Raw genomic sequence first — 13,571 nt, forward strand, 5'->3', positions numbered from 1 at the left:
TACTTATACAACACTTTATTAATATCCCTTTCAATACACTGTACAATTTTCGTTTGAACATTTGGCAAAACAGAAACTTTAATCATGTTAATCCAATCAAACAAGGTGAATTACGATTAAAAATAATGCATCGAGTTATACCTCATGGTATATAGGATTTCGAAGAGACACTTCAAAATGGGGAACGAAGCAACGTAAACAATGATGTTTATATCCCATCATATACAAACATTTTTCCGATGTGTTGGATAACCTTTCTATCCGCCTCGATATTTGTACATGTAACTTTTGAAAAGAAAATATAGAAAATCTGCTAATCTGTAAAGTTTTTGGAACTGATTTTTTGAAATTTAATAAAAATTAATATTTCGAATTAAAAGTGTTTTTGAATTGTTCTGGTTTGAAACACATATACGTAAAATATTAAGATAAAAGTCGTTTTAATAAAATAAATGTACAAATGAACACAAAATTTATTTCTTAATTTACACAATAAGTTAACGCGAAAACTAAACGCGCATTTACTTTCAAGTGCACATAAAAATACACTTGTGAAATCTGTAGTAAACGCCCGTTTACTTTTAAGTGCACGTAAAATAAATTTGTGAAATATGAAGTAAACGCCCGTTTACTAAACGGACACAGAGTAAACGCCCGTTTACTCGGGTAGACATTAGAAATTTCCGTTTTGACCGTGTTAACGTAATTATAGTAAACGCGAAAATTGAAGTAAACTAACGAAATATTTGCACGCCTCGTTAACTTGCGTTTACTTTATGTAATGCTTGGTCTGCATCCAACTGTAGGAGAATGGAAATGAAAAATTCAGCAATTTTTCCATTTGTAAAGGGGCATAACTCTAGAACTGTACAAGTGAAGCGACCAAAATTAAAACTTGATCTGTGTTTTGTGGTAATAAGCATAGTGTATAAGTTTCATAACATTTAGTTGAGGCATACTAAAGTAAGAGAACAGAAAACAACTTTGGGACGGACGTACAAACGGACAAGGGTAAAACTTAATGCCCCTCCGCTACGGCGAGGACATAAAATTTCCTAAACAACCTTTACAATCCAAAAAATTCGTAAGGGTTCCGCGGAACCCAGTGTCTCGCCTACTTTTTCTGTTAATCGCAGGCTCAACAAAAATGAGGAAGTAAATCAATAAAAATATTCCTCTTGATACTATCTTTTGATTGTAAGAAGCTTCTGTCCAAGTTTGGTAAAAATCCAGGATAGTTTATGAATCGAATAAATGTTTAAAAACGTTAACTGCAAACTGAATGTAATGTTTACTGGAAGAAAACAAAATTTCCTTCTAGATACTAGCATTTGATCATAAACAAGCTTCTGTCCAAGTTTGGTACAAATCCAAAATAGTATAAGAAAGTTATTAAAATTTTAAAAACTTTAACCACAGAGTGAATATGTTGTTTCCTGGCAGAAAATCTAAGTCCATTTAAAAGTAAAATACTGAAAAAATGGATTTATTTTTTTACAAAATTTCCTTCTAGATACTAGCTTTTGGTCATAAACAAGCTTCTGTCCAAGTTTGGTACAAATCCAAAATAGTATAAGAAAGTTATTAAAATTTTAAAAACTTTAACCACAGAGTGAATGTGTTGTTTCCTGGCAGAAAATCTAAGTCCATTTAAAAGTAAAATAAGGAAAAAATGGATTTTTTTTTTTACAAAATTTACTTCTGGATACTATCTTATGATCATAAACAAGCTTCTGTCCAAGTTTGGTAGAAACCCAGGATAGTTTAAGAAAGTAATTAAAATTTTAAAAACTTTAACCACAGAGTGAATGTAATATTTCCCGGCAGAAAAACTAAGTCCATTTATAAGTAAAATACGGAAAAAATGGAATTTTATTTTTACAAAATTTACTTCTGGATATTATCTTATGATCATAAACAAGCTTCTGTCCAAGTTTGGTAGAAATCCAGGATAGTTTAAGAAAGTTATTAAAATTTCAAAAACTTTAACCACAGAGTGAATATTTGTGGACGCCGCCGCCGCCGCCGCCGACGACGCCGACGGAATGTAGGATCGCTATGTTTCGCTTTTTCGACTGAAGTCGAAGGCTCGACAAAAAAACCTCATGCTGAGTCACTTAAGTCGAGCGCACCCTAGAATGTGTACTTGAATAGGTCCATATTTGTACTTGTTTTTATTTAAACCAATATCTTCATTTATAAACTTGTTTAGGGAAATCATTGCTAGCACTGCATGCAATAATCCTCTATCTTTTAAGCAACACATTGTCAAATATTAAGAGTACAAAGGGAAAGGCTGTGGATTTTTTATAAAATTTCCATGTTTAGCATTGGAACAACAACAGGGTACATAGTCCTTTACCTGATAGTGGAGAGAAGAATGGATTCACACATCGACAGGTAAATATCTGATAGGGGAGAGAAAAATGGATGCACACATTGACAGGTAAATACCTGATAGGGGAGAGAAGAATGGATGTACACATCGACAGGTAAATACCTGATAGGGGAGAGAAGAATGGATGCACACATCGACAGGTAAATACCTGATAGGGGAGAGAAGAATGGATGCACACATCGACAGGTAAATACCTGATAGAGGAGAGAAGAATGGATGCACACATCGACAGGTAATACCTGATAGGGGAGAGAAGAATGAATGCACACATCGACAGGTAAAACATAATGTAGGTGGAGAAAACTAATTGAAATATGTCCAAAATAAGAAGTGCACTGTGATTTTAAGATGAAGAACAGCAAGAAAAGTGCTGTTCCTTTGCTTTCTGTGTCTTTTGCTATACATATACTGATTTTGCTTCATGGATGGATACTCCATATCCTTTCTTTTCTATTACATTTAAATCTTGGTTCTATCAAAGTCCAAAAATTGAACAATATTGAAGAAAAACTATTGGAGTTACAGATAACGCAATTTAAGTACACTCTGTAGCTATATTTTGAATATCTAAGTGTATATTTCATTGCTACATTTCATCAAATATTCAAGAATAGGACCTATAGAGTTTTGTGCTGAATGCACTTTACTTTTTATCTCAAGAGAAGTAACAAGTGAAACTGTGAGCTACTGCTCACTGATGATACCCCAGTGCAAAACTGGATAATTTTAATAGTGTAAAAAATATGTAAGTGTTCGGTAAACAGGAAGCTGTTGAGTGATGAATCTGAAAACGCATCACACGGTATAGCTGACTTATATAAACCTTGAAACCAAATTTCAGAAATCCTTATGATGCAGTCACTGAGAAAGATGTGACGAAAAATATTCATGGGATGGACTGACGGATGGACAGACAGAGGTAAACAGTATACCCCCACTTTTTTATAGCGGGGGTATAATAACATTTGGAAAATTAATAGCCAACAAACCCAGCCTTTGATTGCATGAATGGAATCTTTACCCCCCAAAATGACCAATTTTCACATGGGAATTCTGGGAATAATTAATTAAACTCTGATCAAAGTAAGAGGTTAAAATTTTCAATCTGTGTGCAATCACTGTGCAACAAATGTTGGGAGAAAAGCCGCGGGAGATATATATGACACAAACTAGGTACCCTCTATGTAATTCTGATAAACAGTATAGAAGTTACTAGACCATCTCACCTTTGGCGACTTAATATGACCTACACAACCAAGTGATTGCAATTGTCTATAGCTACACTGACCCTCTGGGTCATATGGGCTAAACACTTTATAAATAATTAAAATAAATAATCATCAATATTTGTTTATTCTTCATCAATATCCAACAAAACTATACATTTTTGTAAGCTGAACATATTTAATAAATAGTAAAAAACATTTACCAATACTCTATTGAAACATATAAAGTTAATTGAATAGGTAAAAATTTCCTTTTATAACAATATCAATACATAAACATTAACAAATATTTCTTTATTCTTTATGTGAGGAATTATAATCCATACATTGTTGCACTAAGGGTTTCTATTTCTTTAGTAATATTTTTAAAATCAAATAACTTTTGGTTTTTCATATTGGATAAGCTTAATATACCACTAAAAAACTTAATTTGAAATTGGTTCTTATCAGCTGTACTTGATATAATGTTTAAACTAAAGTCAACAGTAATTAACCTATGTTCAAATCTCATTTAATTCATCAAGAAAATACAAATCAAGGTAGATAAACAACAACAAAAAATGGACGGATTTGCATGAATTCCAAAAAAAAGGCAAGACCGTCTGTGTACACAATGTAAGCATCTCCTGCTATGTAAGCATTATCCCTCATGCAAATCCACACTCGGTCAAATGTCACAATCTTTAATGGGACGTATGATGACCACCAACAGCTTTATCTATTCAAGTTCTTTTATTCTATTGTGCAGAAATCCTTCAAACCTTTTTTTAGAATAAGCCACAACTGTTTTCTCACCCAGCAATTAAGAGCACAAAATTAGACTTTCTACCATAATTTCAGTGGTCTTAGTTGTTAAGTTGGACTAAAAAAATTGGCTTTCTATGATTAAAAGGTTTTCTTCAATTTTTGGTTCCCAAAACAGAATATATGGGCAAAAGCCATAGTGTATGCATGTTGAAGCCATTTAAAAATCTTTATTCATACATTTAAACCTAAGTGGACTACACCAAACTTATGTTTTCCCTACTTTTATCTGACTATTGGACATTAAAGCATCAATGTTAAGCAATCATTAATCAATCAATCATTTAGGAACGTATCAATGACTGTTTAACATGTTAACTTTTACAGAAGTCTGTCAAATATGGAGATAAAAGAAATTAAAACGAACCTATTCAATACAATGTTTCTGCATGCAAAATTTCAGCAGACCCTCCATTTAAAGATTCCTAAGATAAACGCTGTACCATAGACTTGAACCATGGTAGGCTAAGAAGAGTTGGAAGATTAATTTTAAAAGTTTAACATTGGCTTATATCACCAATTGTTCCACCTCTCCCAGGTACCAAATTTGTCCTGTTTCACATGTCCCTAATACTATTTAAAAAGATGACATATTTGAAAAAACTATACATTGAGAGTCTAACCTGGTAATTTTATATTTACCAGTAATTTAAAACTAACCAATTAAGATGAAAAAGTCATGCATATCTTGATTATGAAAAGAAATGTAAGGGTGAAATTTAAAAAAAAAAGCTACTCTTATTCATCCCAATATCACTTTGGTATTGAAGTCTAATTTATAGTAAATATGTGGTTACAGTTTACTGTTGTCTCACGTGGTTGTTTGCAGAATTCAAAATTCAACAAACTAATTTACATAAATACTGGAGGATGAGAGTACTGTAAATTCAAGAAATTATTGCGTGCATTTATTATTGCGAATTTTGAAGAATGGACTCAAATGCGAGATTAATTATTGCGAATTTTGATTTGATTTGATTTTTTGGTGTTTTAATGCCACTTTTAAGCACCGCTTTTGGGCTATTTCGTGGCGGCAAGTTTTTATTGGTGGAGGAAGCCGGAGTACCCAAAGAGAAAACCACCACCCTTCGATTGGAAAACTGACAATCCTAGTCAATTAAGATTGGAGTCGAGTGCACCCACACAAGCGGGGTTCGAACTCACAACCTCAGTGTTGACTGGCTAGTGATTACAGTAGTAACTACTTAGACCACTCGGCCACCGAGGCCCCTGCGAATTTTGAAGAATGAACTCAAATGCGAGATTAATTATTGCAAATTTTGAAGAATGGACTCAAATGCAAGATTAGTTATTGCGAATTTTGAAGAATGGACTCAAATGCGAGATTAATTATTGTGATTTCAGGAAAATATGCATACAGTTATATGTAAACAGATATCAGAATGCGAGTTTTTATTATTGCAATACTGTCAGTCGCATTTTTCGCTTTAATAAAAACCTCACAATAATTTCTGAATTAACAGTATATAAGAATAAATTTTAATGTCAGTCCATAGTTGTTAATGAATATCAAAGACTTCTTGGATCTCACATCTCACATGCATTGATCTCACATACATTAATCTCACATGCCTGATCACTTTTGTTCATGTTGACTGCTTGAGAATATATCAATAAAACACAGATGAGAAGAGGATAAAGCAGATTGTTATCTAAAATAACACATTGTCAATCTAAGCAAAGCCAAGATTAACAATGCATTCTTTAGGAGAAACAATCTGCTTTTTTACCCTCTAGGGCTATCTTATTTATTATGTTGAATGTTCTGGTATAATTGTGTTTTAAATGTTATGTTTTGCCAGTTTTTAGTGGTTTATAATAGAGGGTTATATTGGACACAGATGATGCCCCCGCTTGCATACAACATTATAAAGGGACATAACTCAAAAACGATAAAAGTGACACTACCCAAATTTGTACTTGATCTGAGTTTTAAGGTAATAAGTATTGTGTATAGGTTTCATAGTGTTTGGTTAGGGCAAACTTAAGTTACAGAACGGAAACTAAAAATTTTGCAATTTTTCGATTTATAAAGGGACATAACTCGATAAAGATTAAAGTGATGCTACCAAAATCAACTTGATCTGTGTTTTGTGGTAAAAAGCATTGTGTATAAGTTTCATAATATTTGGTTGAGGCAAACTTAAGTTAGAGAACGGAAACTAAAAATTTTGTAATTTTTCCATTAATAAAGGGGCATAACTCTAGAACGGTTAAAGTGACGCCACCAAAATTCAAACTTGATCTGTGTTTTGTGGTAATTAGCATTGTGTATAACTTTCATAACATTTGGTTGAGGCAAAGTCAAGTTAGAGAAAGGAAACTAATTTTGGGACGTACGGACGTACGTACGTACAGACGGACAAGGGTAAAACTTAATGCCCCCTCCGCTACGGCAGGGGCATAAAAATTTGTTACCTACTGAGCTGTTGTTTAGAGTGGAATGCTACCCTCATTAGAATCAATCAAAACTGTCATTCTAACGTATAGTATAATAATACATTTTTGTTCGTGGATGAAAGACAGTTAAAGTGTGAAATGTAAAGTTATTACATATAGTATAATAATACACTTTTGTTCGTGGATGAAAGACAGTTAAAGTGTGAAATGTAAAGTTATTACAATCAAACTGTTAAATGTCTAAATGTTTCTATGGAAATGACCTTTGTTCTGTGTGTCATCTGTGTAAATTTGAACCTTCTGTGACCTTGACACCAAGATGGCAGTTCGTCAGAAAGTCTGTTTGTGACATATTTCTCAAGGCTTGGAACACATCAGTCATACCTAAACTGTCAGGATATCTGAAATCAAATAAAGTTCTAATTGAAGTCTATATTGAAGATAAAAAAATATCAAAAGGAGGAGCAAAATAAGAGCTATAATTGGACCTCCCTCTGCCTGTATTACTCTGATCAGCTCTTCATAAACTTGCACAGCTTTGTGATGTCAAATACAAGGACTTACCCCCATCATAATGTTTGAACAGACTAAAACTTATCGAGTCCTCCTCCAGTTAGTTAGTGTCTCATGAACTTAAACAATGTGACAACATAGGCGTGACAACATAGGTGTGCCAAACATATACACATGGAGTTGTTAGACTATGTACGATTCAGAATGAAATAAATTTTGACAAAAAATGTGAATGTTTTGTTTTTGTATGAAATAAAAAAATTGCAGTTTGCATTAGTAACAGACCAGTAGACTATGGAATCAACCCCTCAAAATATGTGTTGATGTCAAATAAAAATCATTGTTACAAATGAATTGCATTAGAATCTCTTTATTGTGATGGCTTTAATGGGTAGAATAACACAGACATACAGTCAAACAACATACAATCATGTTTTTATATAAATAAGAAGATGTGGTATTAGTGCCAATGAGACAACTCTTCATCCAAGTCACAATGTATAAAAAGTTAACAATTATAGGTCAAAGTACGGCCTTCAACACAGAGCCTTAGCTCACACCGAACAGTAAGCTATAAAGGGCCCCAAAATGACTAATGTAAAACAATTCAAACAGGAAAACCAACGGTTTAATCTATATAAAAAACAAGAAACACCAATGAACCACACCAACAAACAACAACCACTGAACAACAGGCTCCGGACTTAGGACAGGTGCATAAAAATGCAGCGTTTTAAAAGTTTTAACAGGCGCCCACCTTCACCCTAACTTGAGACAGTAGTGTAACATTACAACATAAAAAGACAAACTATAAAATATCAATTGAAATGGTTTAACTCGATCAAAAAGACATTTAAACAAAAACAATTAAACATACACTGAATGAATGTTTGATCTATGACACAATATAAATACAATATTAAAATGTGGGTGCCTATATGATTTTATGTTATCTTACCTGCCATTGGTTACTTTACCAGCAAATGTTTCTGTAATTATATCACCTAAGAATGACTTCATGACCTGTTAAATGAAAGTAAATTGTCTCATTAACAGTCATGGGCATTACTGAAACAAGCTTTTAATTCAAATATTTTTATATCCGTAGAAAATTTTATAAGAAAATTTTTAAAGACAGATTATTCAGAAGGGTTATTTTGAACTGCAATAAAAGAATGGGCTACATGCAGTTTTTATGAATTTTAGCTTGTTTTGGGTTACACATTTTTAATAAGTTTAAGTCTCAATAAAATCAAATGTATCCATTCATTTATATTTGTCTACCTTCAAGATTTTGAATGATTTTGAATGAAAGCTACATTTTAATTGTCCCAAGGACCAGTGTTTGACCCAAAAGTGTCGATATTTACTGTAGGTGCATGATGATGGTAAATTTCTTGTTTAAGTAATGCCCTTGACTGATTTAGGATACAGCAAGGAAATGTAAATGTAAGTGTCCATGCCGTTCAATTTGTTGACTAGAATGTGTTTCTTCTACAGCAGTTGACTGAAATTTCTGACCACGTGAATAGTTTCATTCATTGAAACAAAATGCATTATGGTCAGAATTTTAAATGAACTGCAATAGTTGGAGAGCAACACTTGCATTCAAGTCAAAGTAAGATAATTCTAATTTAGAGTATGATTAAAATAATAAAGAGCTGTGCCATGAGCACATGATACGCCCGTCGCTTTTTCAAAGAATAAAGTTCCATAACTCCTCCATGTCATATCAGAAATTTATAAAAAAAAAACTAAAGGGAGGTTATTTTAATAGATATAAACTAGTCACCAAAGTTTGAAGAAAACTGCTCAAAGCACTTTTGAGTTATTGTCCAAAAACATGAAAATTCCCCTATTTTAATGAATAAAACCCCATAACTCGCAAACGTAAAATCAAAAATTTATAAAAATCAAAAGGGAGCTCACGTCAATAGATATAAATAATTCACCAAAGTTTCATGAAGACTGCTCAAAGCATTTTTGAGTTATTGCCCGAAAACTGGAAATCCCCCTTTTTTAATGAATAAAACCCCATAACTCAGAAACATAAAATCTAAAATTTATAAAAATTGAAAGGGAGCTCACTTCAAATAAATATAAACAATTCACCAAAGTTTCATGAAAACTGCTGAAAGCATTTTTGAGTTATTGCCCAAAAACTTGAAAATCCCCCTCTTTTAATATATATGAATAAAGCCCCATAACTCAGAAAAGTAAAATCTAAAATTTATAAAAATCGAAAGGGAGCTCACGTCAATAGATATTAACAATTCACCAAAAGTTTCATGCAAATTTGTAAAAGTGTTTTTGAGTTATTGCTCGGCATGTTGACGATGGACGGACATACGGACAACGGTATATCATAATACGTCCCGTAAACGGGCGTTTAAAAATGAATGTTTTTTCCAAAAATATTCTTTCATCAGTGTCTTATGAACATGAACATACTTCCTGAAAACAGAGGAGTTTCTTCATGGATAATAATAACAGAAATGGCTGTAATGGAAGCAAGTTACTATATGGTACATGTCAAGAATAATAAGAGCGAAAATCAGCTTCAAAACAGAACCCCAGGGAAATACTTACAGCAAAAACCATATCTTCTGAAGCATTACCACAAACACCAGGCTCAAGTTCTGTTGGCTCAAACTTTACTCCAATCTGAAATGCAGAAGGCAACTATAAAATAGAAGCTCCAAAGAGTATGAATCATTTATTTAGCAACAAACCAGTAAATATTTCAAAAGAGGTCAAGTTAAGTTTGACCTGATAAATGGTGTTGACAACGAAGCCTATTACATAGTTTTTTTACAAGGTTTTGAAAGAAAATATTTATTAGTTATATTTAAGAGGGTCTACGATATTCAGATGAAGTTGGATTTTGATTTTCCCCATGCTTTCAACATAATCATCAAATAGACAGATGGTAAAGCTTTTTAAGGCTATCAGGTGACCTTGACCTTTGCTCTCTGAGCTTAATATCAAATGGTATTCAGCTAGCTTCTCATGACTGAGAACCAGTGCATCAGGTTTTGTTAAAAAAGTTATAAGCCTTTATCTCATCTTTTAAATACTTATCTATTAAATGTCCATAATCTCTGACCTTTAATCTAGTTAAAAATATATCTTCTCCAAAATGAACCATATTTGGTGGAATTTTAAAATATGTGCTCACTTTTTCAGTGCACAAGTTGTTACAAAAACAGGCAAAGGTAAAATTTAATAAATCTTGCTATATTTGTTCTGCAATTTTGATTAAAATACACTATAATTTTTTACATAGGAAATAGTTCTAAAGTGAACATATTCGCTTTTTAATATAGTATCTTAAATTATTGATGTCCAGGTTAGGTAATTTCTAAAACAAAACACTTCATAATCTTAAAAATTAACTGAACATTACAGATCAACAACTCAGTCAATAATCTTACCCTTTGACAAGTGTCCTGAATGTATAATGCAGAGTCTGATGGAGGTATAACTATATCATTTTTACTCAAGTCTCTTGTTTCTTCTTCAACCACTTTCTTCTTTGGAATAAATTGTTCTGAAAAATGAATATATTTAGATGAATAAATTGGGATATGAATTAAATACCAATCAGAAAGCAACCAACCAACACAAAAAACAACCAGATTGCTATGCCATAAAGAAATATCTCCTGAAAGTTTGGAAAACAGCTGTCTGAACAGGAGACTGCTATACAGAGCGAGACTGATAACATTATCATAGTGGTCACAAAATGTGAGTATGATGCAGTAGGTTGAGCATAGTTAAAGTCCAATAACTCCAGCAGAAATTGTAAAATCATAAACTGTTGACACAGAGATATGTCTCGCTTGTCTGCATGAAATTCAGAATAAGACAATGTGATGAACAGCAACATTGCTAATTAATTCAAAGTCGCTGGACCATGAACTAGTGGCCAGAGTCTTGAAACGGTCAACAAACTGCCATATACAGACAGTAATGTAGCTTTATAGAAAATATTGTTGTCTATTGTAAGCAGTTCCTATCAAACAAAACCAGTGGCCAGAGCCTTGAAATGGTCAAGAAACTGCGATATACAGACAGTAATGTAACTTTATAGAAAATATTGTTGTCTATTTTAAGTAGTTCCTATCAAACTAACTTAAGCAGAAAACTTAACTTTAAAAATTGGTAATTAATTGAAAGTCACTGGACTATGATCTACAGGGGCAGCGAGTCGAAATAGTTGTCAAACTGATATGAACTGATAGTAATGCAACTTTATAGAAAATATCATTGATCTATCACAAGTAGTTCTTATCAATCTAAATTAAGCAGAAAATTTAACAATTGTTGACCCTGTTGCCAGAAAAGCAATACCAATGTTTTTGATATTGATAATCTGTATCTGTATCGTTATGTTATAGGTACCAATTCTGGCTTTAACTCGACGGGAGAGAGAGCACCTAGTGACGGTGTTGGAGAGCTGTTTTGAAGCTCTCAACTGACTTGGCGCACACTATATCTTCTTCCAGCTGGTTCCAATGGATCACAGTCTTAAAGAAGAATGAGTTCTTGAATTGTTCGGTTTTGCAATTTGTTGTATCAATTGCCTTTGAGTTGCTCTTGACCGATTTATTTACTATGTTATTGCTTTCAAAGTCTACAAAGCGTTTCGGTTTGATAATCCTTTTGGTCCTGCATTTTACCAAAAATTCTTCGGGTTTGATAGCTGTGACCACATTATTATTAAGAATCCTTCCAAGTACCAATGGTTTTTGGGTAAAGGGGAATCCCAGGATTTGTGTTCACAAGATGTCATTGTGTTGTGTTAAAACACAGGGGGTCTCAACATAGATTTTGGGTAAAGACATGTAGCTGCAATTTCACAAAACTCTCCTCATTCATATTTTGAAGTCTTGTGTAAATCAAAATCCACATATATATGTTTCATGGCAAAATCATAACTAATATGTTTTTCAGTTATCAATTATACAATCTGTGACGTCTTTATTTTACTGAAAAAAATTGATTATCTTGCATCAACCAAAGTACAATATACAATATATGTACATTGTCTGGAAAATTTACTTGTAAGAGCTTTAGAAACCGGACAAAAAGTGAGGCTCTCCTGTTTCGTAGCGAGTATAAATTATTTTTTTATTTCTGCCAATGTATATATATTGTTTTTATCCTGTAATTTCACTTGACATTGCAAGGTTGAGTTATTCAAATCCAAATAGTTGTCTCTAATTTTTCAAAGAAATCCACACAGTTAATAGCGGACCGCAAACAGGACCCAAAATTAGACTGTGACACAAAAAGAAATTCACATTAGCCTTTGCTCAATATGTAGTGACAGGAGGCTTTATTTGTACAAGTACAAACAATGCAAAAATTTATTTGTGTACCATTTATTTGTACAATAGTTTGCTGATTGACTTGCTTTGCTCTAAATGACCCCAGGTTAACCGGGGAAATTCATTCATAAAATTCAAATTGTGTAGTGACATTTTACCTTTGTGAAATTGCAACCCATTGATATACATGACATATAAAAGTTACCCATTCCAGCAACACATCTGTTCATACCTTCATATAAAAATTTGTAATGGGTTCCAGAACCCTGTACCTTGCCTGAAATTGCCACTGTCAGTGTTAAAATGTAACGTTGACTGTAAAAATCATACCACATCTTCTTGTTTTTATGCCAAACATATTTTCCAAAGATTAACAATCAGTGTTACAATACTGATAAGAATTAATGAAGTTAGTGATCATACCCATGTTACAATACTGATAAGAATTAATGAAGTTAGTGATCATACCCATGTTACAATACTGATAAGAATTAATGAAGTTAGTGATCATACCCATGTTACAATACCGATAAGAATTAATGAAGTTAGTGATCATACCCATGTTAATAATGTCCACATCTTCTTCCTCATTTATTTCTATTGTAGAGCCGTCTTTTAGATCACTAGAAACTATTTCCACTGGACATGTGACCGATGAGAATTTTTTGCCGATTCTGTCTGCTGTGAGTTCAACACCAAATGGATGTAATGTTGATTCTACAACAAAATAAACAATTTATAACAAAACCATTCCCCTTCTGGCATACATATTGGTTATCCTTTAAACATCCCAATAATACCAATACAAAACTATAGACAGAACATTCAGTTCATATTTGTCTTCAATTTGTTGAGCAGGTATAACGACGAAGAGTT

The 13,571-nt window shown here is 32.8% G+C and overlaps 1 protein-coding gene across 1 annotated transcript in view; it reads right to left on the reverse strand.

The window, feature by feature from the left end:
* Positions 1-3,732: 3,732 nt before the first annotated feature.
* LOC127729058 (YEATS domain-containing protein 2-like) overlaps positions 3,733-13,571 on the reverse strand; it is a 44,357-nt gene continuing 34,518 nt past the window's right edge. The window contains exons 14-18 of the mRNA XM_052236686.1: positions 13,254-13,412; positions 10,797-10,912; positions 9,952-10,026; positions 8,321-8,385; positions 3,733-7,250 (exon numbers count right to left, since the gene is read on the reverse strand). Coding sequence (XP_052092646.1) covers positions 7,127-7,250; positions 8,321-8,385; positions 9,952-10,026; positions 10,797-10,912; positions 13,254-13,412 — 539 coding nt within the window. The 3' untranslated portion in view covers positions 3,733-7,126. The remainder of the gene's footprint in view (positions 7,251-8,320; positions 8,386-9,951; positions 10,027-10,796; positions 10,913-13,253; positions 13,413-13,571) is intronic.

This window comes from Mytilus californianus, unplaced genomic scaffold (genome assembly GCF_021869535.1).
Source record: "Mytilus californianus isolate M0D057914Y unplaced genomic scaffold, xbMytCali1.0.p SCAF_2, whole genome shotgun sequence".
NCBI lineage: Eukaryota > Metazoa > Mollusca > Bivalvia > Mytilida > Mytilidae > Mytilus > Mytilus californianus.